General features: G+C 45.6%; 1 protein-coding gene across 2 annotated transcripts in view; it reads right to left on the bottom strand.

Moving 5' to 3' along the window:
- The window catches only part of KDM4A (lysine demethylase 4A), a 36,885-nt gene extending 9,386 nt beyond the window's left edge, over window positions 1–27,499 (bottom strand). Inside the window, exons 1-14 of one of the 2 annotated variants that reach the window (XM_065410133.1) lie at window positions 27,329–27,499; window positions 25,567–25,742; window positions 21,587–21,701; window positions 19,570–19,763; window positions 16,385–16,434; window positions 15,354–15,457; window positions 14,599–14,736; window positions 12,728–12,978; window positions 11,823–12,013; window positions 10,549–10,916; window positions 6,730–6,850; window positions 5,026–5,204; window positions 1,467–1,671; window positions 1,079–1,155 (exon numbers count right to left, since the gene is read on the bottom strand). In XM_065410133.1, the coding sequence (XP_065266205.1) occupies window positions 1,079–1,155; window positions 1,467–1,671; window positions 5,026–5,204; window positions 6,730–6,850; window positions 10,549–10,916; window positions 11,823–12,013; window positions 12,728–12,978; window positions 14,599–14,736; window positions 15,354–15,457; window positions 16,385–16,434; window positions 19,570–19,763; window positions 21,587–21,701; window positions 25,567–25,742; window positions 27,329–27,466 (2,307 nt within the window). In that variant the 5' untranslated portion in view covers window positions 27,467–27,499. Of the gene's footprint in view, window positions 1–1,078; window positions 1,156–1,466; window positions 1,672–5,025; window positions 5,205–6,729; window positions 6,851–8,425; window positions 8,427–10,548; window positions 10,917–11,822; window positions 12,014–12,727; window positions 12,979–14,598; window positions 14,737–15,353; window positions 15,458–16,384; window positions 16,435–19,569; window positions 19,764–21,586; window positions 21,702–25,566; window positions 25,743–27,328 lie in introns of both variants that reach the window. The other variant, XM_065410134.1, reaches the window with a different exon arrangement.
- Window positions 27,500–27,733: the final 234 nt, after the last annotated feature.

The following is a 27,733-nucleotide window of genomic DNA, read 5'->3' as shown; positions in this document are numbered from 1 at the left end:
GAGGAACCACGTTATTTGTCAATGAAGCAGTAAGCTTGCACCAGAGAGCCTCACTGTAACAACACATTCAGAGAAATAGCTCTTTGTTGCCAATTAGCCCCACTGGTAGAATCACTTTGCAAAGGACAGCCTAATTAAGAGCTATCAACGGCCTCCTGCTTTTGAGAAATGGACTGACCTCATAGTTCTCTAGATACTCAGAGGTGGAGTAAACTAAGGAGAGCTACTCTGAAGCTGGGTGGGAAAAAACACTGTGAGAGCCAATGTTGTGAGCTCATACCAGAGAAACAAAATCCTATCCCAACTAGCCATAGCTGAAGCTGGGAACAAACCACTCTGGCGGATGCAATTCAAGGGGCTGGCCCCTGGAAGAGATGCAGTGGTCCCTTCTGTTGGTCCAGAGCCCATGACACTTTCTGAAAGAACCCCTCTACTCTGGGCCACCTTCCTCCTCAATGAGTTAGATTTCAGTATCCCCTGCCACTGCAACAGCCACAGCTAAGCAACAAGTTAGCTGCATTTTGTAGAGCAGAAGGTGTCATATACAAGGAGAGATCAGAGATAAACAGATCACCACATTTCTGCAGAACTTCCCTTCTCCATTTCTGACCACAAAAGCCTGAATCACTGCATGGGTTCTTTAAGCCAGAAGACATTAAATCAAAAGGCCAAATGGCAGAGAATTACACTCTGGAGGTGTTCTCTAAATTACAGCCTTATCACAAAAGGGGAGCAGACACCGCACAATGGAAGGTTTCAGGAAGAGCTCTGCAACTAGCCTTCATCGGGGGGGGATAGCTCAGTGGTTTGAGCATTGGCCTGCTAAACCCAGGGTTGTGAGTTCAATCCTTGAGGGGGCCATTTAGGGATTTGGGGATTTAGTTGGGGATTGGTCCTGCTTTGAGCAGGGGGTTGGACTAGATGACCTCCTGAGGTCCCTTCCAACCCTGATATTCTAGGATTCTATGACCTTGCCCCCAGTCCTCCCATGGGCTCCACACAGCTTGGATACCTAATAGGATCCTCCTGAGTCCTTAAAGAGAAAGTCAAGTGAGGCTTGTACAAGCAATTTTCTTACCTCCTCTAAAGCATTGGCTGTACACCTGGAGCACATCCACTCTTCAGTGGCCTTGTCAGGGGACACACCGTAACAACCTATAATGGAAACAACCTGCTTAGGGAAAACAGCACTGGACTAATCTTACAGATATCTCACCTTGGAGGTCAAAGAGGGAATGTGAAAATTACAGCCCTTGGGCTTCACTTCATAATCCCCATGTGAGGGTTCCATACACCTCAAGTTTGCCGTACACCACCCTCACGCCACCATTCACAAGGCCCTGTGTTGCAGGTCTCCGTGATCCACTTAAGGAATGGACTCAGTTCTTTAGGTGGAATTGTTACAATGTACAAGATCAGACTGCAGGGCAAGTAAGTTCCTAGGTGTGGGGTTTGGCTGTACTCACTAGCATGAACACAGACACTGCAGTTTTTGCAGGTGATCAGGACACTGGTTCCATCTTCCTCCAGGTAAGGGGTTGAGAGATTGAGGTCAGTGCTGCAGCCAGTTGCAGTGAAGCACATCTCAGGAATCAGAGGTTTGGTTCGTACCTTCCTGGTGGCAGTACCTGGAGCAACTCCAGGGCTCTGACCATGGCCTCCACATTCTGCCTATGAAAGTGAGGTGGGGAATATAGGTATATTTTACCGGGAATATTGAAAACCTCAGATTTCCCTCACATTGTTATTCTTACTACCAGTTTTATCAGACAAGGATAACTGCTACACAACAGCAAGCTTTACTTCCTACATCATTCAGAACATGATCCCATCTTTAAAGACAAGCACAAGTCATAAGAACATAAGAACGGTCATACTGGGTCAGACCAATGATCCATCTAGCCCAGTATCCTGTCTTCCAACAGTAGCTAATGCCAGATGCTTCAGAGGGAATGAACAGAACAGGTAATCATCAAGTGATCCATCCCGTTGTCCAGTCCCAACTTCTGGCAAACAGACGCTAGGGACACTCAGAACATGGTGTTGGATCCCTGACCATCCTGGCTAGTGTCTTGGCCTTCACAACATTCCTGGCAAAGAGTTCCACAGGTTATCTGTGCCTCGTGTGAAGAAGTACTTCCTTGTTTTAAACCTGCTGCCTGTTAATTTCATACGTGGCCCCATGTTCTTGTGTTATGAGAAGGAGTAAATGACATTTCCTTATTCACTTTCTCCACACCAGACAAGATTTTATAGATGTCTACCATATCCATCCCCCCACCTCCCCCAGTTGTCTCCTTTTCAAGCTGAAAAGTCCCAGTCTTTTTAATCTCTCCTCATAAGGAAGCTGTTCCATACCCCTAAGTGTTTTAGTTGCCCTTCTTAGTACCTTTTCCAATATATCTTTTCTGAGATGGGGTGACCAGATCTGCACACAGTATTCAAGATGCGACCGTATTGTGGATTTATATAGTGGCATTATGATTTTTTTCTGTCTTCTTATCTACCCTTTCCCTAATAGTTCCTAACATAGAATATTAGGGTTGGAAGAGACCTAGGGAGGTCATCTTGTCCAACCCCCTGCTCAAGGCAGGACCAATCCCCAATCATCCCAGCCAGGGCTCTCTCAAGCTGGGCCTTAAAAACCTCTAAGGATGGTGATTCCACCACCTCCCTAGGTAACCCATTCCAGAGCTTCACCACCTTCCTAGTGAAATAGTGTTTCCTAATATCCAACCTAGACCTCCCCCACTGCTACTTGAGACCACTGCTCCTTGTTCTGTCATCTGCCACCACTGAGAACAGCTGAGCTCCATCCTCTTTGGAACCCCCTTTCAGGTAGTTGAAGGCTGCTATCAAATCCCCCCTCACTCTTCTCTTCTGCAGACTAAATAACCCCAGTTCCCTCAGCCTCTCATAAGAACGGCCGTACCGGGTCAGACCAAAGGTCCATCTAGCCCAGTATCCTGTCTATCGACAGTGGCCAGTGCCAGGTGCCCCAGAGGGAGTGGACCTAACAGGCAATGATCAAGTGATCTCTCTCCTGCCATCCATCTCCATCCTCTGACAAACAGAGGCTAGGGACACCATTCCTTACCATCCTGACTAACAGCCATTAATGGACTTAACCATCATGAATTTATCCAGTTCTCTTTTAAACGCTGTTATAGTCCTCTCCTCGTAAGTCATGTGCCCCAGCCCCCTGATCATTTTCGTTGCCCTCCACTGGACTCTCTCTCATTCTGTTAACTTTTTTGACTGCCGCTGCACATTGAGCAGATGTGTTCAGAAAACTATCCACAATGACTCCAAGATCTTTCTTGATTTTAGACACCACCATTTTGTATGCATACTTGGGATTATGTTTTCCAATGTGCAACACTTTGCATTTATCAATACTGAATTTCATCTGCCATTTTGTTGCCAGTCACCCAGTTTTGTGAGATCCCTTTGTAGCTCTTCGCAGTCTGCCTGGGACTTAACTATCTTGAGTAGTTTTGTATCATCTGCAAATTTTGCCACCTCACTCTTGAGTCCTTTTTCCAGGTCATTTATGAATATGTTGAATAGGACTAGTCCCAGAACAGACCCCTGGGGGACACCACTATTTACCTCTCTCCATTCTGAAAACTCACCATTTATTCCTACCCTTTGTTTCCTATCTTTTAACCAGTTACCGATCCATGAGAGGACCTTCCCTTGGGTGAGTGACCTTGTCAAAGGCTTTCTGAAAGTCTAAGTACACTATATCCACTGGGGATCACTCTTGTCCACACGTTTGTTGTCCCCCTTAAAGAATTCTAATAGATTGGTGAGGCATGGTTTCCCTTTACAAAAACCATGTTGACTCTTCCCCCACCAAATTGGGTTCATCCATGCGTCTGATCATTCTGTTCTTTACTAGAGTTTCAACCTATTTGCCTGGTACTGAAGTTAGGCTTACCGGCCTGTAATTAATGAGACTGCCCTGGAGCCTTTTTTAAAAAAAATTGGTGTCAGCTGGAATTTCGTGCTTCTGAAAACCTAGCCACATCTGTGTGAAGAAACAAAACTCACTAAACCCTCCACTGGTGTTCCATACTCTCCCAGTGCCCCACAGAATTCTCAGCCAGAGCAGCTTCAAATCTAGAGGTATTCCCATTCTCTCTAGAGTAAGCCTGAGGATGTTTGAAACACATCGTTCTGTGTCAAGCAGCAAGAGATACATTTGTCTGTATGTGCCCCCTGGGATCACAAGGCCTGTCCCTTTCCCCAGAAGGGTATCTGTGGCACATCTTTACAATGCCTAGACTTTTACAGCTGCAGAGTCACAGAAGACTGCAGTGCTACTATAAGTAGTACTGTTCTTTTCGTTATATCCTCTGATCTCCAAGGCTATGTCTACACCGGCAATTGAATGACAAAACTTGTGTCTTTCAGAGGTTAAACCCCACCCCCCGAAAGACAAAAGTGGTGACACAGCCTTGTCGCTAAAAGCTGTGTAATGTAGACATAGCCTAAGATTCTAAAGGATATACAAACTTTTTTAAACATCCCCATAGCTGTTTCATACTCTAGGGCCTTGTCTACACTTGCAGCAGCGTGTAGGGTAGACGCAGTGATATGCTACAGTGAAAAGTAGGCTGTGTCCACACAGCAGCGAAAGGCTCTGGCGGGGGAGGAAGCAGGGAAAGTCTGCTGGAACCCTTCCCTTCTACCTCCCCCTCCCCAAGCCTTTCACACTGTTGGAGCTTTTCATGGTGGCTGGGAAAGGTTCCGGCAGCAGGGTGGCAGTGAGATACTACACTGCTAAAAAGAGCAGCGTAGACATGGGAGGCACTGCTTGGGCAGATACAGAGCTGCGCAGGATATATACCTTAAGGTTCTGGTGTGTCTGTATTCTCATCAGTTACACTGCTATTTATACTCATGCTGGCTAGAGTCACAACCTACTAGTTTACAAAATCCTGAGGAATGTGGCAGCTGCCTTCTCCCTCAGCTTCTGCCATACAAAGAACAGCTCTGGGAGACGTGCAGGATGCTTACCTGGTATGTCTGGAAGAGCATGCAGACAGCACAGTGAGGGGGCTGCTCAGCCATGGTCTGATTATATTCTTTTTCTGCCTCAAAATTCTGCGGGCGATTCTGCCACAGCTGGCTAAGTGGTTTGGCCCAAGCCTCTGTCTCCTCAGCCTCTTCTTCAGGAGTCAGTTGCTCCGACATCTCTGCAACAAGAAATGGTTTCATTAGTGTTAGCGATATGTCCTGCTGCTGCCACTGTGTTGCAAGGAGAGCTTAGGATAACCACCAAGATGAAGAATGGTAAGGAGAGGGGCTCCAATCTCTGACAGTGGGAGGTATGCACATGCCAGGGATGGTGAGAAATTGTTTATTTCCTTCTGAAAACATGAGGAATTTCGCAGAAACATGAGCTGAGTACACCAGAAAGAGTCATACAAATGAGAAGTATAGGCATGCATGATCCTGTTCCTGCTTACAATGGGGTGGCCAGCCCACACAAGCTCTGAGCAGGGGCTATAAGGGGCCAATTAACCTTATATGCTGCATCTGGTGGGTAACCAAGGACTGGTTGGAATGGCAAATGAAACTCATATGGGGAAGGAGCTGGGACAGGATTATAAGCCAGGAAGTGAGAGCAGGAAGGGACTGCAGGAAAGAGGTCTGCAGTCACTCTCTGGGGGGAAAGGGAGTTAGCTAGGGCCAAAAAGGAGATCCAGGGGGATAGTAAACCTGGATTCCTGCCCTAGGGTGGGGAGTCCAACAAGAGGCAGAGAACGGAGAAGTAGCCATAGAGAGCAGAGGAATCTCTAGCGGCAAGCCAGAGATTGGCAAGAAGATAGAGGTGGGGTAGGAAGAAGCCCAGGGAAACAGCAGCAAGGAGTGGGACTGCACAGACCTGGGCTGCTGGTTATAGGGTCCCTGGGCTGGAACCCAGTGTAGAGGGAGGGCCTGGGTTCCCCTACCAGCCATTTGAAAGTGGCACAGGACCGGCAGACTTGGAAAGGAAGACTGTCTGCAACAGTGTCTGGACAGCTTCCCTAGCGGGACTCTGTTATCCCAGAAGGCGGGGCGGACTATATAGTATCTTAGCTGGAGGGCCAAGTCACAAAGAGGGAGCACACCGAGTGCGCTCAGACAGGGAGCTCACAGTGCAAGCAACCGATGAAGTGAAAGCTAATTCCCAGACCCAATCACAAGGAGGAGCACCTGTAGTGAGGTGAACCCCTTCACACAGCTCCTTGGAACCTACAATTTAATCAGATCCAAAGCATATATAGGCTAAATGGTCAGTCAACAATATCCATATTTTAAAAAAATATGGATATTTAGTGGATTATTGGAAAGCTCCAAGGAAGCATCAACTGTGGAATACAGAAATGAAGTTCAGATATGTTTAGAGTTTGACTGGTATGCACAGTTGTGACTTTCTGTGACTGGAAAAAATATTCAGATTCCAAAGAAAGTAGTGGGAAAGAGTAAACACTCAGGTGTGAAACAATTCCACTGCCGAGGGCATGCACTTGAGAATGAAGCAAGAGTTCCAAGCAGAACTAAGAACCTCTCCTAGGCTGGAGAGAAGACACATGCCTAGATGCCTCCCATATATCTTCCGTTATCTCATGGAACGTACCATATTGTCCTCATACATCTTGAGCCCTCTTTCTACCTTCCCATCCAAGGCCTCCCCAGATAGCTGAATCCTACCCGACTAAAGTATGTAGAACTTACCATCATCACTGATGCAGTCTTTAACCACAAGAGGATGATGACGAGGAAGTTTGCTCAAGGGCTGGCGACGACCCTTTGACTTTTTACTCTCTTTCATTGATCTCATGTACTCCTTCGCCACCTGGACAAGGCAAAGCAGCAACTCAGCAATCATCATGTTATGGCCAGTCAGATCCATTTTGGCCCAAAACAAGTTTAAAAAGAGGGCATTTTTACAAGACACTAAAACAAAGAAATATTTCCATAATGTATATTAAACTTTGGATTTATGCTTGCGAAAGTATCTGAAACCCAAGTATTTTAGCATTGTACTGCTATAGAATAGCCAGACAGCAAAAGTGACTGTTTTCATTGTTCAAGCAGAGTGAAATGCACAAAGTTAACCAGTCACCAATTAATGGTGAAAGTAAGTTAGATCTGTTGTGTAATCTACACTAGACAAGTCCTAACTCAGCCCATTATACAAGTTTGTTTACATAAGGCAAGCTAAAGCTGAAGACACACTAGCAAACTGGATTGTTTAAGTTAAAAACAGTGATAAGGGGTCTTCAACGTTCCTGGTAAAGTCCTGGGTTGATATGAAGACATGCTGAAAGATTCTAGAAATGGGAGAAAACATTTACAGTTGAAGTCACCTAAGTGTGTTTTGACGAGTTAAAGGCTGAGGCTGCCACGATCTTCTGGATATCACTTATCTGGGGGGATAAGCGCATGATACTGAAAAAGTCAGCAGGATGCATGGACTGGAAGGAATGAGCTTTGCTATTAGAACTGGTGCTGCCCCGCAGTGTCTCCTGGGAGCCCATGATCCAATGCAACATTGTTGACTATTGCCATATTGATCCTAAAAGATGTCCTGATTAGATCAAATCAGAGAGAAGTAACCAGATGATCTCACTACACCACTTCTGGCTTTGGCTAAATTCATGAACATCTGAAGTATAACCCCAAGGTTCTTACTGTCATCCACCTTCTTCCATCGTTCTTCTTCCCCACCTTATTGCTCCTTTTTTTCCCTCCTGACAAGAATCTGGCTTAGCTTGCTCAGATAACTCCAATTTTTGCAACATTACTGTGAGCCTGGGGTCAGAAAAGGAGCTAAAAGCAATGCCTTCAACAACCTGACACAGGTGAAAGTTTACCAGGTCTCTATGTGGCTGATAAGCTCACATGCTAAGTCTGTAATTTCTCTGCGGCTAGGATGCAAACAGAAGATTTCTCTCCCCTTTCCAAAGATTCATGGATTATAAAGCCAGAAGATCCACTGTAATTATCCAGTTTGACCTCCTGTATAACAGACAGTAGGACTTTCCTGAATTAATTCCTGTTTGAACTATAGAATCTGTTTTAGAAAAACATCGAATTTTGATTTAAAGATTTCCAGTAATGGAGGATCCAGCACAACCCTTGGAAAATGATTCTAATTGTTAATTACCCCAAATGTTAAAAATGTGAGCTTTATTTCTGTCTGAATTTGGCTAGCTTCAACTTCCAGTCATTGGATCTTCTTGTAACTTTCTCTGTGAGGCTGAAGAGCCCTCTATCATCAAATTTCTGTTCCCCTCGTAGGTACTTATATACTGATCAAATCACACCTTAACCTTCTCTTGGTTAAACTGAAGAGCCCGAGCTCCTTGACTTTCATTATAAAGCATATTTCCACTCCTTTAATCATTCTCATGGCTCTTCTGTGAACCCTCTCTCATTTATCATCATCATCCTTGAATTGTGGCCACCAGAACTGGACACAGTATTCCAGTAGTAGTCACACCAGGGCCAAACACAGATGTAATATAACTATTCCTATTCAAGATTCCACTTTATAATTCCAAGGGTTAAACTAGCCCTTCAGGCCACAGCATCATACAGGGAACATATGTTCAACCAACTATCCACCATGACCCAAGTTCTTTTCACAGTCACTGCTTCCCAGAATAGAGTCCGCCATCCTGTAAGTATGACCTTATATTGGCTGTACTGAATCATATATTGTTTGCCTGCACCCAGCTTAAGAGAAATCCAGATAGCTCTGTATCAGTGCCCTGTCCTATTAATTATTTATCACTCTCCCAATCTTTGGGTCATTACAAATAAAGTTTTGCATGTGAATGCATATTTTCTTTCAGACCACTGATAAAAGTATTAAATAGTATAGGGCCAAGAACTGATCCCTGCAGAACCTGACTAGAAACACAACTGCTTAATGATTCCTCATTTACAATTACATTTTGAGACCTATTTAATTTGTGTCATGTTGATTTTGTACTGTTCTAGTTTTAGTCAAACTGTCATGTGGTACCAAATCAAATGCCTTACAGAAGCCTATGTATAATAATTACATCCACACAATTATCTTTATCAACCAAACATACTCGCCTCAAAAAAAAAAAAAAAAAAAAAAAAAAAAGTTTGACAATCTATTTTCCATAACCCCTTGTTAACTGGCATTAATTACTCTCCTTTAATTCTTTATTAATCAAGTCCTATATCAGCAGTTGCATTCTTCTGACCAGGATCAATGTCAGACTGATAGGCCTATAATTATCACGGTCATCCCATTTACCTAGTTTTCCTTCAGTCCTCCGGAACTTCCCAAGTATTCCAAGGGTTACTGAACAATCAACATTAATGGTCCAAAGAGCTCCTTGGCCAGCTCTTTTAATAAACTCAGAAGCAAGTTATCTGGACCTGCTGATTTAAAGAGGTCTACCTTTAGTAGCTGCTGTTTAACATCCTCCTGAGTTACTACTGGAATGAGAAGTATTTCATTGTGATGTACGCACACGTCTGAATCCCCCGCTCCACCCCAAATACAGAACAGAAATATTTAAATGAACACTTCAACACTACTGACAATTCTACAACTTCCATCTAGTAATGGACCAATACCATTTATACAGTTCCCGATTTGGTCCATAACTTTTTAGTTTTGTAAATCTGGCCCTTTAAAGACACCAAGTGTGTGTATTAACGGTTTGGATTTTATATTTTTTGGGTTCACACAGACTGATCAAGACATGCTCACTTGATCAATCTGTGATATTTTGTTTTAAAGGATGATTGAGCCTGTTTCAGCACCACCACCTCAAAGCTACCTGAGCTAAAAATCTCCCCCCTAAAATACAACTGGTAAAACCATTTAGAAAGACTAAAGAAAGGGTTTCCTACTATAAAAGACTATCGAACAAAAGGGAAGTGGAACAAGAGAAGCTGTACTGCTTTCATTTTAATTTCAATTTTTTATAGAACATAAGAATGGCCATACTGGGTCAGACCAAAGGTCCATCTAGCCCAGTCTCCTGATAGGGGCCAATGCCAGGTGCCCCAGAGGGAATGAACAGAACAGGTAATCATCAAGTGATCCATCCCCTGTTGCCCATTCCCAGCTTCTGGAACAAGGGTTTAAACTAATATCTTATATGCTGTTGGTCCCAGGACACCTTTTATCAACCTGAAATTTTTTTTTGAAATGTTCACTTTAGAGATTTGAGGTGATAAAGAAATCTGGTTTTCAAAACGTGTGACTTTTTGACTTGTGTCTCTTGTAGTATTATACAGCCAAAGGAAAAAGGTTTCTCTCGATCCAATTTGTGAGGTGACAGTTGATGGTCTGGTTGATAATTTAAATTAAAATTAGTCAGGTCCCATAGTAAAGATTAAATGACAGAAATTACCAAGCAAGGAGATCTGTTGTACTGACACCAGTAGAATCGAAAGCGTGAGTGCAATAGACAGACACTTACAATTTCACAAACCCACTAAATTCACCACAGCATAATGCAGTTCTGAACTTTTCCGATTAACACCTGCCATTCATACCTCTGCAAGCTCCTGTTCATTCACACTGGCTGTAGTGCTGGCTTTCTTCCCTGAAGCATGTTCACTGTCAGCGCCATTGGCATCTCCTTTAGCATAGCTATGAACAGTAAGAACCCCGGCTTGGCCAAGCCTTCGCCGGGGCAATAGTTCAGCTGACTCAGACTCTGAAGATGTAGAATATGCTGGAGAGCTGGGCTGAAGGCTGAAAGCTGAACTCTGCTTAGAAGCAGTGAAGGCTGAGGTGGAATTGACTGAATGAGGAATGGAAAGATCCAGTGCAGCTGCCTCTTGCTCTTCCTCCTCCTCCTCCTCCTCCAGTTTTACATTTTTCAGTTCTTCAAATTTGACTTCTGAAGAATCCACATAATCTGAAACAAAGACAGATTGTTGATGAAGGCAGGGCAGCTTGGCGACTGCCTTGAATTAGACACCGGGAAGTGATGGAGAAGACAACCACTAGACAGGAGGCTCCTGGCTGTGCAGAAGGAACGGAATGCACAATCAGGAAACAGTAGATGATTTGTTCAAACATCCTGTTAGGTGGTTCACACACTGCTTAGCAGGCAGGATCCTACAGCAAGATATGCACGTGCTTTACGGAGCGACTGACCCTTGCCCTTTTCCTCTCTGTCTAGTCACTTGTCTAATGCCATAGAAGCTCTTTGGCCAGGACTGTTGAAGCACCCAGTATGTTTCTAGACAGAGGGAAATGATGAAGTGGAAAGACTAGAGAAGTCTTGAAGCTAGAAGGGCCAGCTTTCTTACAGAAATCTCAAACACTTCCTCTTTCCTTTGAGGCTCCTTGGAAATAAGAAGCTCCAAGGACATCTTCAATCATCCAAGCAGCCACAAGACAGTTGTCTGCACCCTTGTTCTTCCCCTCCCTCCACCCTGCTCATGTTGGTCTCCTCCTCCTGTTCTTAACCAGAAGTGCCACCTACATGTCTGGTGCCAACAAAATCATTTAAACAAGCAGTGGCCTCCATATGAACCAGTCAGTGGTGGAGGCAAAAATGCCACACACCCAGGAGCAGAGGGCAATAAATTGAAAGCCTCCTAAAGAGGGACTCAGGAGAATGAAACCCCAGGCACATGAATATTCCACAAACCCTCTGCTCGTCAAGGTTCAAACATGTCTTTGTGACACGCTGTCAAGCTTAAATGGCCTATTTAAGAGGGAATGACCTGGATTCAGCACGAGTGCCTCTGATCGGTCTGACCTTTAAAACACAAACTTATACTATACAGTAAGATGGAACTTGAGAAACAATTACCTGAAACTGGGAGTCCATCTTCACCCTGCTGCACAAGCTCACTAGTGGGTCTGACAGGAGGCTCTGCCACTTCCACCTCATACTGCACAGAGCTCAGCTCCTCCTTCGGAAAGGCTTCGCTCTGACTCACCTCTTGGGGCACCTCGAGGCAGACCCTGTGCCTCTTGGTTCCTATGCGATGCTTGGGCAGACTGCAGAAAACAAGTCCACAAGTGGTTGATCACACAGAATACTTAAGTGAAATGTCAGGTCAGTACCCTCAAGAAACGCCTGGTTTGGGTCATATGCCTGATGCCAGGACTTTTAGAAACCAGCACCTGGCAAGCCATGCTCTCTCTTGGCTATTCCAAAATAGCCTTGTGTAGTACCACTCATCCTTAGGTTCCCTCAGCCTCACAATGCATGATTAACAGATGCCAGAGTACATCCAGAGACATCGCCTCCCCATAAGTAAAACTCAAGACCACTAGCTTAGACATCACTGTTCAACTATTCCTTAAGCAACAAGGAATAGGAATTGTGTACTATCATGGCAGCTCCAGCATTGACGCTGCTGGAATTTGGCCATGGAGAATGTTTCCACAATCCCAACAGAATGCTTCTTTGTTCTGGTCTCCAACATACAGCACTGCTCCCAAACTTCAGGCTTTGGACAGCAATGACCCAAGTAGGCAAACCATGGTGGACCAAGCTAGTGTTGTTGTACGGCTCCCTGCCAATTCTCCCCTGACAGATACACATCAGCTTGGACCTAACCACTTTAGTGAAGAGCAAATCCTCTTCCTGAGACAGGAACCTGCCCAATCCCAGCTGCTACTGTTCCATAGGAATGTAAAGCATTCCAACGCAGCAAGTTGCACTGGTTTGTCATCGAACAGGGAAGCATTCACCACTATGTGACATACCTCTTCTTCTCGTCCATGTCCACATCCTCTTTACATGCCTCCCCAGTTTCTATTTCCTCACTGCACTGCTTCCCATTCTTGACTTTCTGGAGGAGCTCCCCCTTGAAGAACTCTGCTGCCTCTGGTGTGGGAAGAGTGTGGTCAATGGCAGTCACATCTTTCCCTGCTTTCCAGAGCTTGTAGCGATCTGGCTGGTATTTCCTCACAAAAACATCCATGGAGATCTTCACCATATCCTTCCGACATGAGCACTGCAGTTGCACAGAAGACACTAGGCCAATTACACAAGCATTTTATTTTCCAACCCAATACCACTTTGTTCTTTTGTAGCTCTACTGATCCAAAATATCTCCAAGTGGTGAGACTGTCACATCTAAAATCTCCCTTGTCAGGATTGTCCACCTATTATAACCGGGGAATCAGCGAGGACAAAGATTAAATGGCTTGTCCAAGATCACGTAAGGAAGTCAGCAAAAATGAAAGAACAGAAACAAGGAGAGAGAGCAGGTTGCTAGCCAAGAAAAAACAGGCCAGAGTGTATCAGCCTATTGGCGGAGTTATCCACTTAGTTAAGAGCACCAACCCAATTTGCAGGTTGTTGGAACTCCTCCTCATTCACAGAAATTTCTGCTCTGGGCCCTCTGACCTTTACATTGCAGAGATGAAGCTTAAACAATTTTTGCAGCTTAGATGACAATGCAGTTGGGTCCATGGACAGGTCTTTAGCTTCAAAAGTTCTCTGCTTAGTGGCTAAAAGTTGATCCCTCTTGTCCAGAGTTACTTCTAGGGCAGGGGTCGGCAACCTTTCAGAAGTGGTGTGCCGAGTCTTCATTTATTCACTCTAATTTAGGGTTTCGCGTGCCAGTAATACATTTTAATGTTTTTAGAAGGTCTCTTTCTATAAGTCTATAATATATAACTAAACTATTGTTGTATGTAAAGTAAATAAGGTTTTTAAAATGTTTAAGAAGCTTCATTTAAAATTAAATTAAAATGCAGAGCCCCCCAGACCAGTGGCCAGGACCCGGACAGTGTGAGTGCCACTGAAAATCAGCTCGCGTGCCGCCTTCGGCACGCGTGCCATAGGTTGCCTACCCCTGTTCTAGGGCTAGCAAATCTCAAGCAGTGTGTGTGTGTCCAGGATGGGAAAGTAAGGATGGCCCACGTGGTGGTGAGAGGGAGTGATTGTTTGGACTGAACAGGCTCTAGCACTTCATAAACAGATTTTTTAGTTGAATTCTCTGGCAAACAGCATTCTGTTGCTTGTGGGCTTGTCTACACACAAAAGTTGTATCGCTTTAACTATCCTAGCAGAGGTAGGACAGTACAACCAGTTATATCGATATAAGGTGTTTATACCAATGTAGTCTATTCCCTTAAGGAAAGCAGAATAAGTTATACTAGTATAAGGCACCTTTATAATGATATAATGTCCCACTATGGGTTGTGCCAATTTAATTACTTCAGTACAAAAAACATCTCTAAGAGAAATAGCTACAGTTGGTACAAAAACTGTTGAGACTAGGCCTAAGACCATGCCATAATGTGCAACCTTCCAGTACCTCCTCAGCCTTACACAGCAGTTATAGTTTAACCTATTATGCTCTAAACCCTTAACATGATCCGATCTGATATATCCAGGGGAAGAGATTGATGTTCCATTATTTGCTGCCCAGAGTCTAAATGGGCACCAAACCACTAGATAAGAGGCTCATTTGACTCTGCTGCCTGTAGTTATATTAGGATAGAAACAATGGTTTGTTCTAGAGCATCAGTCAAAGAATCGGCTGTCAAAAATACACAAAGGGGATTTTTTTCATATGCAATAAAAAATAATAATAATAATAAAAAAAAGACAGTAGACCACTTACTAACACAGACTGCTTTCCATATTCAATCCACCGAAGAGTAGCAAAGTTGGTAGATTCAGCACAATTAAACCCATGATTAAAGCCAGCATGATAACCATAAGGGAATGTTATCATGAATTCTCCAGCTTCCTGTGTCACCTAAAAGAAGGGAAGTCCACACAGACTGTTAACTGGTTCACAAAAAACAGTTCTCATTCTCCTGGGTTTGATATACAAGCTGCCTTTGCTCTCCTCTTATGGAAGAATTTTCACTGTTTCCTTACCATGCTAGAGAGACTCACTCAGCGGTAGCTGGTAAAATTGCAGTGAAGACAAAATGACTTAGAATGTTTATTTCAAGCTATACTGGCCAGGCAAGCAAATAGATTCATGCCCTACTCAGGTCCCTTATTGCAGTGTAATGAACTACAGTTCAAAACTAGTCTCAAGATAGCACAGTATTAAATAAACAGCAGAATACTGTTGGCAAAACACAGGTCCTCAGCAATTCATCTGCATAAACAGACAAGGTCAGACACCCCAAAACCACAGAAGATACAGGTTAGAGTGCATGCTTCTAGAAGTCCTAGCCACATGTGCATCATAAGAATTTACATTTTAAAAGTTTTCTTTTGCCAATTAGCTTAAAAGAAAAAAAAATATCCCTTCCCATCTGCCCTCCTCAGAAATCCCCACCCTGCCACCCAGCAGACATTCTGGGAACCCTTTGACTGAATTTGCTGTACTTCAAAGTATCCCAGGCCTTCTCCCTTCACCTTATCAAATGGGATGCCATATTTCTTCAATATCAATGGAGAGATGAGGGTCATCTTGTGACGGAGAAAAGCTTCACAACTCTGGGCACTTCCTGGAAAGAAGCCTGTTTAAAGAAAGGTATGGAGAGATGTTGAACGCTCTGCTGCTGCAATCGAGAAAGAGTAAGTTAGTTAATCAGTACTCTAGTAGGAAAGTTACTGCCCACACAAAGTATGTTGTCTCTGGCCTAGAATAGGTGTATTCCATTCTGGACTGTACTATGTAAGGAAGACATGGTCAGAAATCAGATTGGTGACCTAAGCAGATATAGCTGCAGGTCTTAAAGAGGCCTTCTGTACAATATAGGGGATGGGGTGCAGTTACCTTCCCCAAGTCAACAGAAACCTTTATCAAAAGAGCAAAGACCGTCTGCATAGTCTTTTCTTGCCTTTTAAGCAAATTCAAGTGACAGCAATGGATGGGTAACTTCCTATTTTGGAAAGTTAAATAAGATTTTAATACATGGCAACCAAGTAGTTTATGTTCAAAATGCAGCCTTTTAAAGAAGTTCAACAAAAACAGTATGAACAGACCAGGTGTTGAAATTTTAGTAAGAGTCAATGAAGACAGCTCACGGGGATTTAATGATAATCTTGTATTATTAAAACCCATAAGCAATAGCACGGTTGTGCATCATGCAGAACGCAAGAATAACCAGTCTAATTCCATAGTGCAAGCTAAATTAAGGGCAAAAACTTGAACATGAACAGTGGAGTGAGTACAGTTTTTATAGCTTTAGTTTTAATTTATAAAACATTTTTGTCTAGAGTGTTCCTCTTATAGAAAGAAACACACAAAAATAATCCCATATTATCAAGTGACAAGTTATGAAAACAATTGTATCACCACATACAGAACTATGGTCCACACCCACATGAATACGGTAAGCATGTTACAGTCTGACAGAGATCTGAAGCCCATCGTAATTATCCCCCCACCCCATGTAAGAGGCAGAGTGTAGGATCAGGACAGAGAAGAACTGAATGATTACCTTTGGCAAGTCGCTCCAGTCGCTTCCCATGCTCTGGAGGGATGGAATACCTGCAGTCACAAGAGCAAAACAGTAAAAAAGGGGACAAGAAAGAGTTTGGTTCTTTTAAAAAAAAAAAAATCCACTTACAACTTCAAATATAGAACAGTCAGCAAGATGTAGATTGCCTACTTATCCCACTAACCTATATTAGCTCACTCAATTGTCTCTTTTCTCTAAGGACAGACAAGAGAATTACTGGGGAAATGATCGGTTAGGCCAGTGACATAGTATTGATTGACGGGTTACATACAGGAAAACTCCATCTATTTCTGTCTCTTCAACAGCCTGGAAAGCAGCTGTTTGAGTTTCCAACAGGAACAAGTTGGGAAATGTACCTGATAGTTCAAATTGGCATTTGAACTTCCTGTTAGTTGCAGACAGATTGCTGGAAGAGAACATTGTTTGAAACACGGGTAATACAAGGGAGCCCATGGGTCTCCCAGAGGACCCCCCCTACATAGTCTATTCTCCCCCACTGGAAAAGCCAGTTTCCCACCTGGATTCATACTAAACAGAGAAAAAGAGCAATGTTTAATTTCACCTCTGCTATAGGTGCCCTTCCTGGCAGATATCCGTCACTGAAAAGTATCCAGCTCCAATGCTGTGTCTGCACTACAGAAAATGCCATGGTTGACAAGGGTACCAAACTGCGACCCTAAGGACTCCATTCTTTCTAAGGCATTCCTAACCATACACTCTAAGCACTCCTATCAAAGAGTGCTCCCCTACTCTCCTGTAGCCCTGTGCTGGAAATGGACAGTTCCTCCAGTGTGAGAGGGCTCTCCATTGCCAGGCATTGGAAACCTCCAAATACAGAAGAAAAGCATTTAGGTCAGGAGGACCCACCACCCTTTTAACTTACAACAAGGGGAATTTAAAATCCCGCTCACTGTTGAGGATTACAATAGGCTGGCCAGTTTAACTGTCTGTCCATCAGGCTTCGCTTTATTTAATTCTTCTCACTACACATTTGCTTAGTTTGATAAAACACTCTTACTACAATTTCTATCAAGCACATGTTGCTATTGCATTCTGCCTAAAATAACCCAATAATTGGTCAGCAGTTCCACTAAAATATCAAATCTCTTGTTTGCTTAGGCAAAAGTCTGGGGAGAAGTCTCTGAAGTACTTGAATTCACGGCATGTTTCTGCAGCCAAAGGCATAACAAAGAGGGAGAAGTTGGAACTACATTAGCGAACATAGTACTAGTGTGGAAGGGGTTAAGAAGATAAAGCACTCACACAAGCTTTGCACTTTAAGGATTTGAGGGTCTCCCTACATATTCCTTTCATGTACTCTACACTTTGTTTTTCCCCCCAAAACAGTTTCTAACCCTTCTTGCTGCAGTAATTAATTGCCCCAGACTGAAACAATAGCACTAAGTAGCGAGAATTTCCACCATTCATTGGTCACCTAACATCCAACTGCAATCAAGTTCTAAGGTGCAACACAATTAACTCTTTTCATCAATGACCTTAAAAATACCTAGGTGAGAGGCTTTTCTGGTAGGTCTAGTATAATTTAGCTCAACAGTTCTCATCCTTCTGTTCCCACACTACTGGTGCTACATGTCTATACACTAGGCGCACCAAGATACAAAGCAAGAGGGACAGAGTCTCACACGCATATGCATGCCCAGCCCTGGCCCCCGATCCAGGTGTGGGGTGGGCAGGCTCCTCCTGGCAGGATCCAAGTGTGGAGGGATTTAGTGTGGGGGGGATCCAGGTGTGGGATGAGAGGATTCTGTTGGGGCAATCTGGATGCACAGGGGCTCGGTGAGCGGTCTGGGGAATCTGGATGCACAGGGACTCATGGGGGGGTGTGCAGGGGAATGGGACTCTGCAGGGGTGTCCAGGTGAAGGTGGTTGGGACTTGGCAGGGTGAGTCTAGGTGGTGGGGGAGTGGTGCTTGGTGGGATAGAAGTCTGGGTGCAGCTGGGTTGGGGTTCAGTGGGGTGGGGAGTTCAAGCGCAGGGGGCTTAGCAGGGGTCTGGATGCAAGGGAGGGGTGGGGCTCTACGGGGAGTCTGGGTGCACGGCGGCTCCAGATGCAAGGGGTGAGGCTCAGTGAGGGGTATCTGGGGATAGGTGGTCTAGATGCACTGGGGTTGGGCAGACGGGGGAGCAGTTCATAAGAACATAAGAACAGTCGTACCGGGTCAGACCAAAGGTCCATCTAGCCCAGTATCCTGTCTACCGACAGTGGCCAATGCCAGATGCCCCAGAGGGAGTGGACCAACAGGCAATGATCAAGTGATCTCTCTCCTGCCATCCATCTCCATCCTCTGACAAACAGAGGCTAGGGACACCATTCCTTACCCATCCTGGCTAATAGCCATTAATGGACTTAACCACCATGAACTTATCCAGTTCTCTTTTAAACACTGTTATAGTCCTAGCCTTCACAACCTCCTCAGGTAAGGAGTTCCACAAGTTGACTGTGAGCTGCGTGAAGAAGAACTTCCTTGTATTTGTTTTAAACCTGCTGCCTATTAATTTAATTTGGCGACCCCTAGTTCTTGTATTATGGGACCCATAGTTCTTGTATTCCCTGTACAGTGACCCCTCCCTCCGTGGCCGAGGAGCGATAGTGGCAAGAAGCGGGAGGGTACAAAGCTTCCTGCAGCTGGGGGAGGTTTCTGGTGGTGGGAGTGTCCCGGCCCTGGCCACTCCTTGCAGAGGAAGAGGAAGTCCCATCCTCTTCTGTCCCCACCCAAGCCAGTATTAGAGTTGAGCCCGGCGCAGGGTACAAGCCACCGGCCAGGGTGTCCCCAGCCCTGCACCCCCCGGTGGTGATTTACCTCTCCACCAGCTGCTGCGGTTGCATGAAACGACGCACCTACACTGCAGGGGCACATGACCACTCTTGCAGTTTCCCTTGGCTTCCCCGTCAGAAGTAATTTTTCTGCAGGGAAGCAAAGAAATCTGTGGGGGACATGAATTATGCGCATGCGCAGTGGCACAGAATTCCTGGGGAGTAAAGGAGCAGTAGCCTGAGGAGACGGAGGAAACACCCCCCACTATTTTCCTAGTAATCTCTATCCCTTGTTTGTCCATCTGTCCCTCCTCATTTATTGAGGGACTCCAAGATTTACTAGAGAGGGAATACCATAAACTATTGGAGGTTGCTCCAAGAAACCTTACCATGACTTGGGTTCTCCAAAGTGCAAGTAATTAATACTATAGAGGTCCATGTCCTCAGTATGCCAGGCAAAGGAGGTTTTCCACATGCCGAAGTAGAGGTAAGGGGTATTCACTCCCTCAATGGTGATGCCACTTTCATTCTCCACTACGTCCAGGATTGTGTTCAACCTGCCAATATTCCACTCATGTACATGCTGCAAAACACGGAGCTCATATTAAGCAAGAATCAGCAAGGAAAGCAACATGTTAGCAAGACATCAGTTATATAACACTCGCCCCTACATCACTCTGTACTTTGGGACAGAGATTTGTTTTTCAATTTTGCTGAGCAATCCGAAGTCTTCACCTCCCAGTGACTTTCCCCCCCCTTTTTAAATACAAGTCTCATTTTCCATTAGCCTGTGTTTAACTGCTACTAATCACACTCCACATTAACATCTCAGCATAAAGGCCAGAAAACAAAGAGGGACGTGCGTGACATGAATCTGAAATCCCCTAGCCTCTAGAGCAGGGGTGGGCAAACTTTTTGGCCTGAGGGGCACATCTGGGTGGGAAAATCGCATGCAGGGCCATGAATGTAGGGCTGGGGCAGGGGATTGGAGTGTGGGAGGGGGTGCGGTGTGCAGGAAGGGGCTCAGGGCAAGAGGTTGGGGCAGAGTAGAGGTGCAGGGTGTACAAGGGGGCTCAGGGCAGAAGGCTGGGGTGCAGGAGGGGGTGCGGAGTACGACAGGGGGCTATGGGCAGGGAGTTGGGGTGCAGGAGGGGTGCGAGGTGCGGCAGGGGGCTCAGGACAGGGGGTTGGAATACAGGAGGGGTGCAGGGTGCGGCAGGGGGCTCAGGGCAAGGGATTGGAGTGCTGGAGGGTTCGGGCTCCGGCCTGGCACCGCTTACCTGGAGCGGCTCCAGGGTGGCAGCGGCGCACATTGGGGCTCAGGCAGGCTCCCCATTCCCAGCCAGTGGGAGCTTTGGGGGAGGTAGCCGCAGGCGAAGGCAGTGCTCGGAGCCCTCTGCTCCCTTCTCCCCCAGGGGCCGCAGGGACGTGGTGCCGGCTGCTTCCGGAAGCAGCATGGGGCCCGCGGCGCCACGGGGGTGGCAATTCCGTGGGCTGGATCCAAAGCCCTGACAGGCCGGATCTGGCCCGCAGGCCATAGTTTGCCCACCCCTGCTCTAGAGACAAACACTTCAGGGTGAACCACACAGACTCGCAGGACAGGTGTAGAAAGCACGCACCACCACCCACTATACTGGTCCTGTCCAATGTGAAGAGGACTTCAGCATCCAGGACTGTCATGTTTTCCTTCCTACCACTGTGTTTCCTTCCAAACCCCTGTTAAAAAACTGGAATAGACCCCTACAAATTTTTGCATGGAGGTGCGCACCTCTGTGGAAATCTTAGACAGTTTGTGGTCTGTGGACCTCTGGGGGTCTGCAGTTTGAAAACTACTGTTCTAGTCTAACAAACTCTTACAGGCAAAATGTGGCTGCAAGATTATGCACTCAGTTCTGATGGTTATCAGCATGTCACAGCTATCAGGGTAAGTCACACTACAATTAAGTTATCAAACTACAAAGAGCCCCCCACAGAACTGTGTACAGCAGCAGGATACATAGGCGATACGTGTTCCCTGCTGGTCTCCATTTCAGGCTCATTTATATTCATAAGTACATTAGCATCATTAAGTCAGTTTTGTGCCTTACCTATATTTATATTTTTAATTAATTTTGGCTCCCATGAGTTTCCAACTGTATTACAATGAAGCACTAATGAATGGATAAACACAAATACTCTCAGTGATGTGGCTTATAGTCAGCCTCAACAATTTTGGTTAAATGACAAATATGTTAGATTGCATCTCCCAGGTAATATATTTCAGAAGATAGACGTTTGCTATGAACTCCATTAAATACCTCTGAAACTTTGCAGAGCTGAATTCCAGGGCAGAGAGTTTACATGATAAACCCTATCAAGATTCACAAGGATGATTATGTTACTAGAAGACAAAGCATTTTCCTTCACCTTCTCATAGAGTGTGCCATTAACATCAGCACCATAGATGGGGGCATTGAAAGTGAGGTTCTTCCAGTATTTCCGCTCAAGGTCCTCAAAGTCGGTATATCGGGGTGTGCAGTACCTTTAAAAAAAAAAAAAAAGCCGTTTCATCAACTCATTTAATCAATAAAAACTTTGCAACTCAATACATTAGAGTTTAGAGCAACAGCACAGAATTAAGAAAGCAGATAGAAGGCTATATTCAAAAGGTTAATGAAAGAATAAGGAGGCACATCTAGCGTATCTCCTAGTAGCTAGGGCACTGGACTGGGGAGTCAGGGGACCCAGGCTCTATTTCCTGCTCTGCCATAACCTGTTGTGTGACAGTGGGCAAGTCACTTCACTTCTGTGCCTGTGTTTCCTCGCCCGCTCTTTGTACAGTGTCTGGCAAAATGGGACCCCTACCTTAGTTAGGATCTGTAGGTGCTACTGAAATACTAATCCCCAGCATAACTCCCACAGCAAGTTACAAGTTTTGCAAAGCATATAGTTTATCCTTTACTGTTTAAAGGAACAACCTGCACTGTACAAAATGGAATAATGAGCATTTAATTAGTTCCTTCTTTAGTCCTCAAGCCACATCTTGTGAGGGAATAATATCTTTTTAAAAAAGTTAATTTATTAACAATTACATTTATTTCGTAAAGTAGTGGTAGCAAGTGGTGTAAGTCTAGTTTACTTTTCACATTTCTCTCAGCTAGAACAATGGAAACTAATGAGAATTTTACTTTCTGGGTCTCAGGAACTAGTGTAGCAATGCAACGTTTGGGGTTTCAAACACTGCAATAAAATGGTTAAATTCAGTTTTATGAGTAAGTGACTATAAAAATAGCATTGTTGGGTTCCAAATTTATGGTCTTTCAATAACTCTAGGTCAAGGGTGCTCAGTTAATCATGAAGAACCATTTGTTCCTAATTTCCAGCCCTGCAAACTACTTGTAATTTCGGTTGTTGGGTTTGGTGAGCAAGTGCTGGGTGGGGTTGGTATCCTACTAGATGATCTGGTGGGGTCTCTTCTGGCCTTAAACTCTATGTAGGGACTTCAGGTAAATTTGCATCCTTTCCTTCTTGTACATCAGTTTAAAAAAAAAATAATAATAATAAAGTCAGAGGACCAAAAAATGCCACCACAGCTAAACAGAGTAAAACAGGCAGTTATAGGCAAAAAAGCATCCTTTAAAAACTGGAAATCAAATCCTACTGAAGAAAAGTAGAAAGGAGCATAAACTATGGAATATAATTGGGCAGGTCAAAAAAGAATTTGAAGAGCATATAGCAAAAAAGGGTTAAAAAAAGAACTATATAAATTCATGGAGGATAGGTCCATCAATGGCTATTAGTCAGGATGGGCAGGGATGGTATCCCTAGCCTCTGTTTGCCAGAAGCTGGGAATGAGCGACGGGGTTTGAGCATTGGCCTGCTAAACCCAGGGTTGTGAGTTCACTCGTTGAGGGGGCCACTTAGAGGGATCTGGGGCAAATCAGTACTTGGTCCTGCTAGTGAAGGCAGGGGGCTGGACTCAATGACCTTTCAGGGTCCCTTCCAGTTCTATGAGATAGGTATATCTCCATATATTAGGGGATGGATCACCCAATGATTACCTGTTCTGTTCATTCCCTCTGAAGCACCTGACATTGGCCACTGTCAGAAGACAGGATACTGGGCTAGATGGACCTTCGGGCTGACCCAGTATGGCTGTTCTTATGTTAAAAGACAACAACTAACAGCAAAAACCAAAAAATGTTAAGTGCATCAGAAGCAGGAAGCCTGCCAAACAATCACTGAGGCCACTGGACAATCAAGGTGCTACAGCAGCACTCAAGAAAGACAAGGCAGTTGAAGAGAAACGACCTGAATTCTCTGTATTGGTCTTCACTGCACAGGATGTGAAGGAGATGCCCACACCTGAGCCATTCTTTTTAGGTGTCAACTGTGAGGAACTGTCCTAGATTGAGATGTCAGCAGGGACGGTTTTGGAACAAACTGATAAATTTAACAGTAACAGGTCACCAGGACCAGATGATATTCACTGAAGAGTTCTGAAGGAACTCATATATGAAATTGCAGAACTACTGACTGTGGTATGTAACCTATTACTTAAATCAGCTTCTGTACCAGATGACTGGCGGAGAGCTAACATAATACCAATTTGTTAAAAAGGGTCCAGAGGCGATCCTGGCAGTTACAGGTCATTAAGCCTAACTTCAGTACCGGGCAAATTGGTAGAAATTATAACGAAGAACAGAATTATCAGACACATAGATGAACACAATGTGTCAGGGAAGAGTCAACACGAATTTTGTAAAGGGAAATCATGCCTCACCAGTCTATTAGAATTATTTGAGGGGGGGGAGGGAAGCAACAAACATGTGGACAAGGGTGATCCAGTAGGTATAATACAGTTGGACTTTCAGAAAGTCTTTGACAAGGTCTCACATCAAAGGTTCATAAGCAAACTCAACAATCATGGGATAAGAGGGATGGCCCTTTCATGGATCAGTAACTGGTTAAAAGACAGGAAACAAAGGATAGGAATAAATGGTCAATTTTCCGAATGGAGAGGTAAATAGCGGCGTCCCCCAAGGATCTATACTGGAACCTGTGCTGTTCAACAAATTCGTAAATGATCTGGATAAGGGAGCAAACAATGAGGCGGCAAAGTTTGCAGCCAATACACAAATAAGTCAGGATAGTTAAGTTAAAAGCAGACTGCAGAGCGTTACCAAGGGATTTCACAAATCTGGGTAGCTGGGCAACAAGACAGAAGATGAAATTCAAAGTTGATAAGGACAAAGTAATGCACATGGGAAAACATAATCCCAACTATACATACAAAATGAAGGGGAAAAATTAGCTGTTACCACCGAAGAAAGAAATCTTGGGAGTCATCATGGATTGTTTTCTGAAATCATCTACTCAATGTACAGCGGCAATCAAAAAAGCTAACAATGTTAGGAATCTTTAGGAAAGAGAGAGATAAAACAGAACATATAATGCCACTATATAAATCCATGGTATGCCCACATCTCGAATACTTTGTGCAGTTCTGGTTGCCCCATCTCAAAAAAAGATAGATTAGAATTGAAGGTACACAAATTGGCAACTAAAATGATTAGAGGCATGGAATGGTTTTCATACAAGGAAAGATTAAAAAGACTGGAACTGTTCAGCTTACAAAAAGATGACTTGGGGGGCGGGGGGACATGATATAGGTCTATAAAACCATGACTGGTATGGAGAAAGTGAATAAAGTAATGTTATTTACCCCTTCACGTAATACAAGAACCAAAGGTTACCCAATGAAATTGTTTTAAACCTGCTGCCTAGTAAACATAAGGAATTATTTCTTCACATAACACACAGTCAACCCGTGGAACTTGTTGCTAGGGGATGTTGTGAAAGCCAAAAGTATAACTGGCTTAAAAAAAAAAAGAATCAGACAAGTTCATGGAGGACACTGTCCACCAATGGCAATTAGCCATGATGGTCAGGCTCCAGGTGTCCCTAAACCTCTGACTCCCAGAAGCTGGGACCGGACGACAGGAGATGGATCACTTGATAACTGCCCTGTTCTGTTCATTCCCTCTGAAGCATCTGGCATTGCCCTATGTCAGAGTCAGGATACTGGGCCATTGGTCTGACCCAGCATGCTCATTCTTATGTATGGTTCTCCAGGCCAAATCATGCTCTCATCGACCCTTGTGCAATTCCACTGTCTTCAGGACTAACAGAAGTAAAGTGTAGCAGGACAGATCTGTTAATTAATATGTCATTTTTGCATTGTCATTTTAAAGAAAATTTTGTTATCATTGAAATTTTCTTTAAGCTACATACCTCTACCCAAGAGAATCCATTTAACTATACACTAAATAGAGAGAAAGCTGTGTGATAGTAACGGATGCAAAAGCCCCACAGATGTAAGAAACTGCAGGCACAAACACTCTTACTTGTCACTATTTGCAATTTTTCTAAATTCCCGGACAGTCATAGCCTTCTTCTGGATGTTGTACTGTGTGAAGAGGCCAGATTGTCCTGTCACCACCTGCTGAATTGGAGCCGGGATGACCAGTTCATCAATATCATCGTAGCATGTTCGCGGTTTCCACTCCTTTGGGGGAATTACCTGATGGTTCACAGAATAAAAGGCAAAGATCAGAAAACGTAGAAATTCAGCCTATGAGCTAAGTTCCCTCTAAGCTGCGCAGCCGCACAGCTGACTATTAAGCCCCGCACAAGGGCTCAGGGTTGTGGCGGGGAGAGGTGCCCCTCCCCACCGTGGATCTGCCCCAGACTTGCCATGGCCAGCTGGGGAGGAGCCTCTTCCTCGGCCCGGCCCAGCCCCGCCGGAGAGAGGCGCCTCTTCCCCGGACCCGAGCTGCTGCAGCGAGAGAGGGCTGGGAAGGAGTCCTCTCTCCCCACTGCAGCCTACTCCCCAAACCCCTCATCCCCAGCCCCACAGCCCACACTCCCCCACACCCCAACCCTCTGCCCCCTCCTGCACTCCAAACCCTCATCCCTGGCCCCACCCCAGAGCCTTCACCCCTAGCCGAAGCCCTCACCCCCTACACCCAACCCTCTGCCCCATCCCAGAGTCCCTCCCGCACCCTGAACCCCTCATCCCCAGCCCCACCCTAGAGCCTACACCCCCATCCAAAGCCCTTATCCCCCCACACCCCAACCCTCTGCCCCAGCCCTGAGCCTCCTCCCACACGCCAAACCACTCGGCCCACCCCCACCATATTAATTTTGTTATGTGCACCAATAAGAAGGTCACACACCACCTCCATATTGGTGCACATAAAATTCATTCTGCACTGAAAACCCTGCCTACGAGAGCTTTATCTAGAGGACAATGAGTATTCAGTCAGCAACGTTCAGCAAGCAACGAATGCAACAGGAGCATGTCAAACTTCTTAGAATTACTTTTAATTATGGTTTGTGAGCAAGAACTACAAAGTTTAGTCCATCAAACTACACTACCTTCTTGTATACAGTGTTGATGTAGTTGTGTCTGTCCCAGGATATTAGAGCCAAGGTGGGTGAGGTGATATATTTTATTGGACCAAGTTCTGTTGGTGAGCCAAGCTTTTGAACGTACAGAGCTACAGACAACAGAAGAAGAGCTCTGCATAAGCTCGAAAGCTTGTCTCTGACAACAGAAATTGGTCCAATAAAAGATATTACCTCCCTCGCCTTGTCTTTGTACTACCTTCTGTCCATGGCATGGTAGTGAATAAGGGTCGGAGCTTTGGCCATGCTGAGCTCCCACAGCGTCCATTAACTTAAAACGGAATTCCGGGTGCTTAGCATCTCCGAAAATCAGCATTTGCAGGTTTCGGAGCTGGCACATGCTTCAGTTTCCACACAAGAGTAGTAAGGGTACTACTCATGTCCAGAAGTGTCTACGTGAATGGGATTGGAGTCGGGGCATCAGTCGGATAGAAAAGCGACGCCGACCTGTGCTACTTTGGTCTTTCTTGGACCCAGCTCCTGACAAGTGCGATAACGATGTGTGGAGGGCAGGTGAACGGGGACAGGTCCCCCGCGAGGGGGACGCGAGCCTGGAGCGGCGAGCTTTCCCGGAGCCGGTCCTGGGGCCGGGGCGGCTGAACGGCCCCGCAGAGCCGCGGGCACCGCTCCGCGGGCTAGTCCAGGGCCCGTCACGCCCCGGGGGAGGGAGCGGGCCCAGGGCGCTGCTCGGCCGCTCACCTTGGCGAGCCCGGCCCGGTGGGCGCCCTGGGACTCGATGTAGGCGACGTAGCGGCCGAAGTCCCGGAACTGCTCGGCGCTGGGGCGGAACGTCATGATGCGGGCGCTGGGGTTCGGGCTCTCCGGCTCCGCGGCCATGTTCCCGCTCGCTCGCTCGGGCCCCGGCCCCGCACAACCTGGGGGGAGCGGAACCAGTGAACACGCGCCAGGCGAGCCCCGCCGAGCCCGGCCCGGCCCCGCCCCGCGAGCCGCCCCGGCCGCCCGCCCGCGCCAAGTCCCGGCCCGGCCCCGCTTCCGGCCGCCTCACAGGCGCGGCCCGGCCGGAGCCGCCGCAGCCGGGGGTACCGGGACCGGCGGCGCGCCCCGCGGCCTCGCCTCACCTCAGCCGGCGCGCGGCGCTCCCTC

The sequence above is a fragment of the Emys orbicularis genome, chromosome 8 (genome assembly GCF_028017835.1).
Source record: "Emys orbicularis isolate rEmyOrb1 chromosome 8, rEmyOrb1.hap1, whole genome shotgun sequence".
NCBI classification, from domain to species: domain Eukaryota; kingdom Metazoa; phylum Chordata; order Testudines; family Emydidae; genus Emys; species Emys orbicularis.
This window is presented reverse-complemented; position numbering and strand designations above follow the sequence as displayed.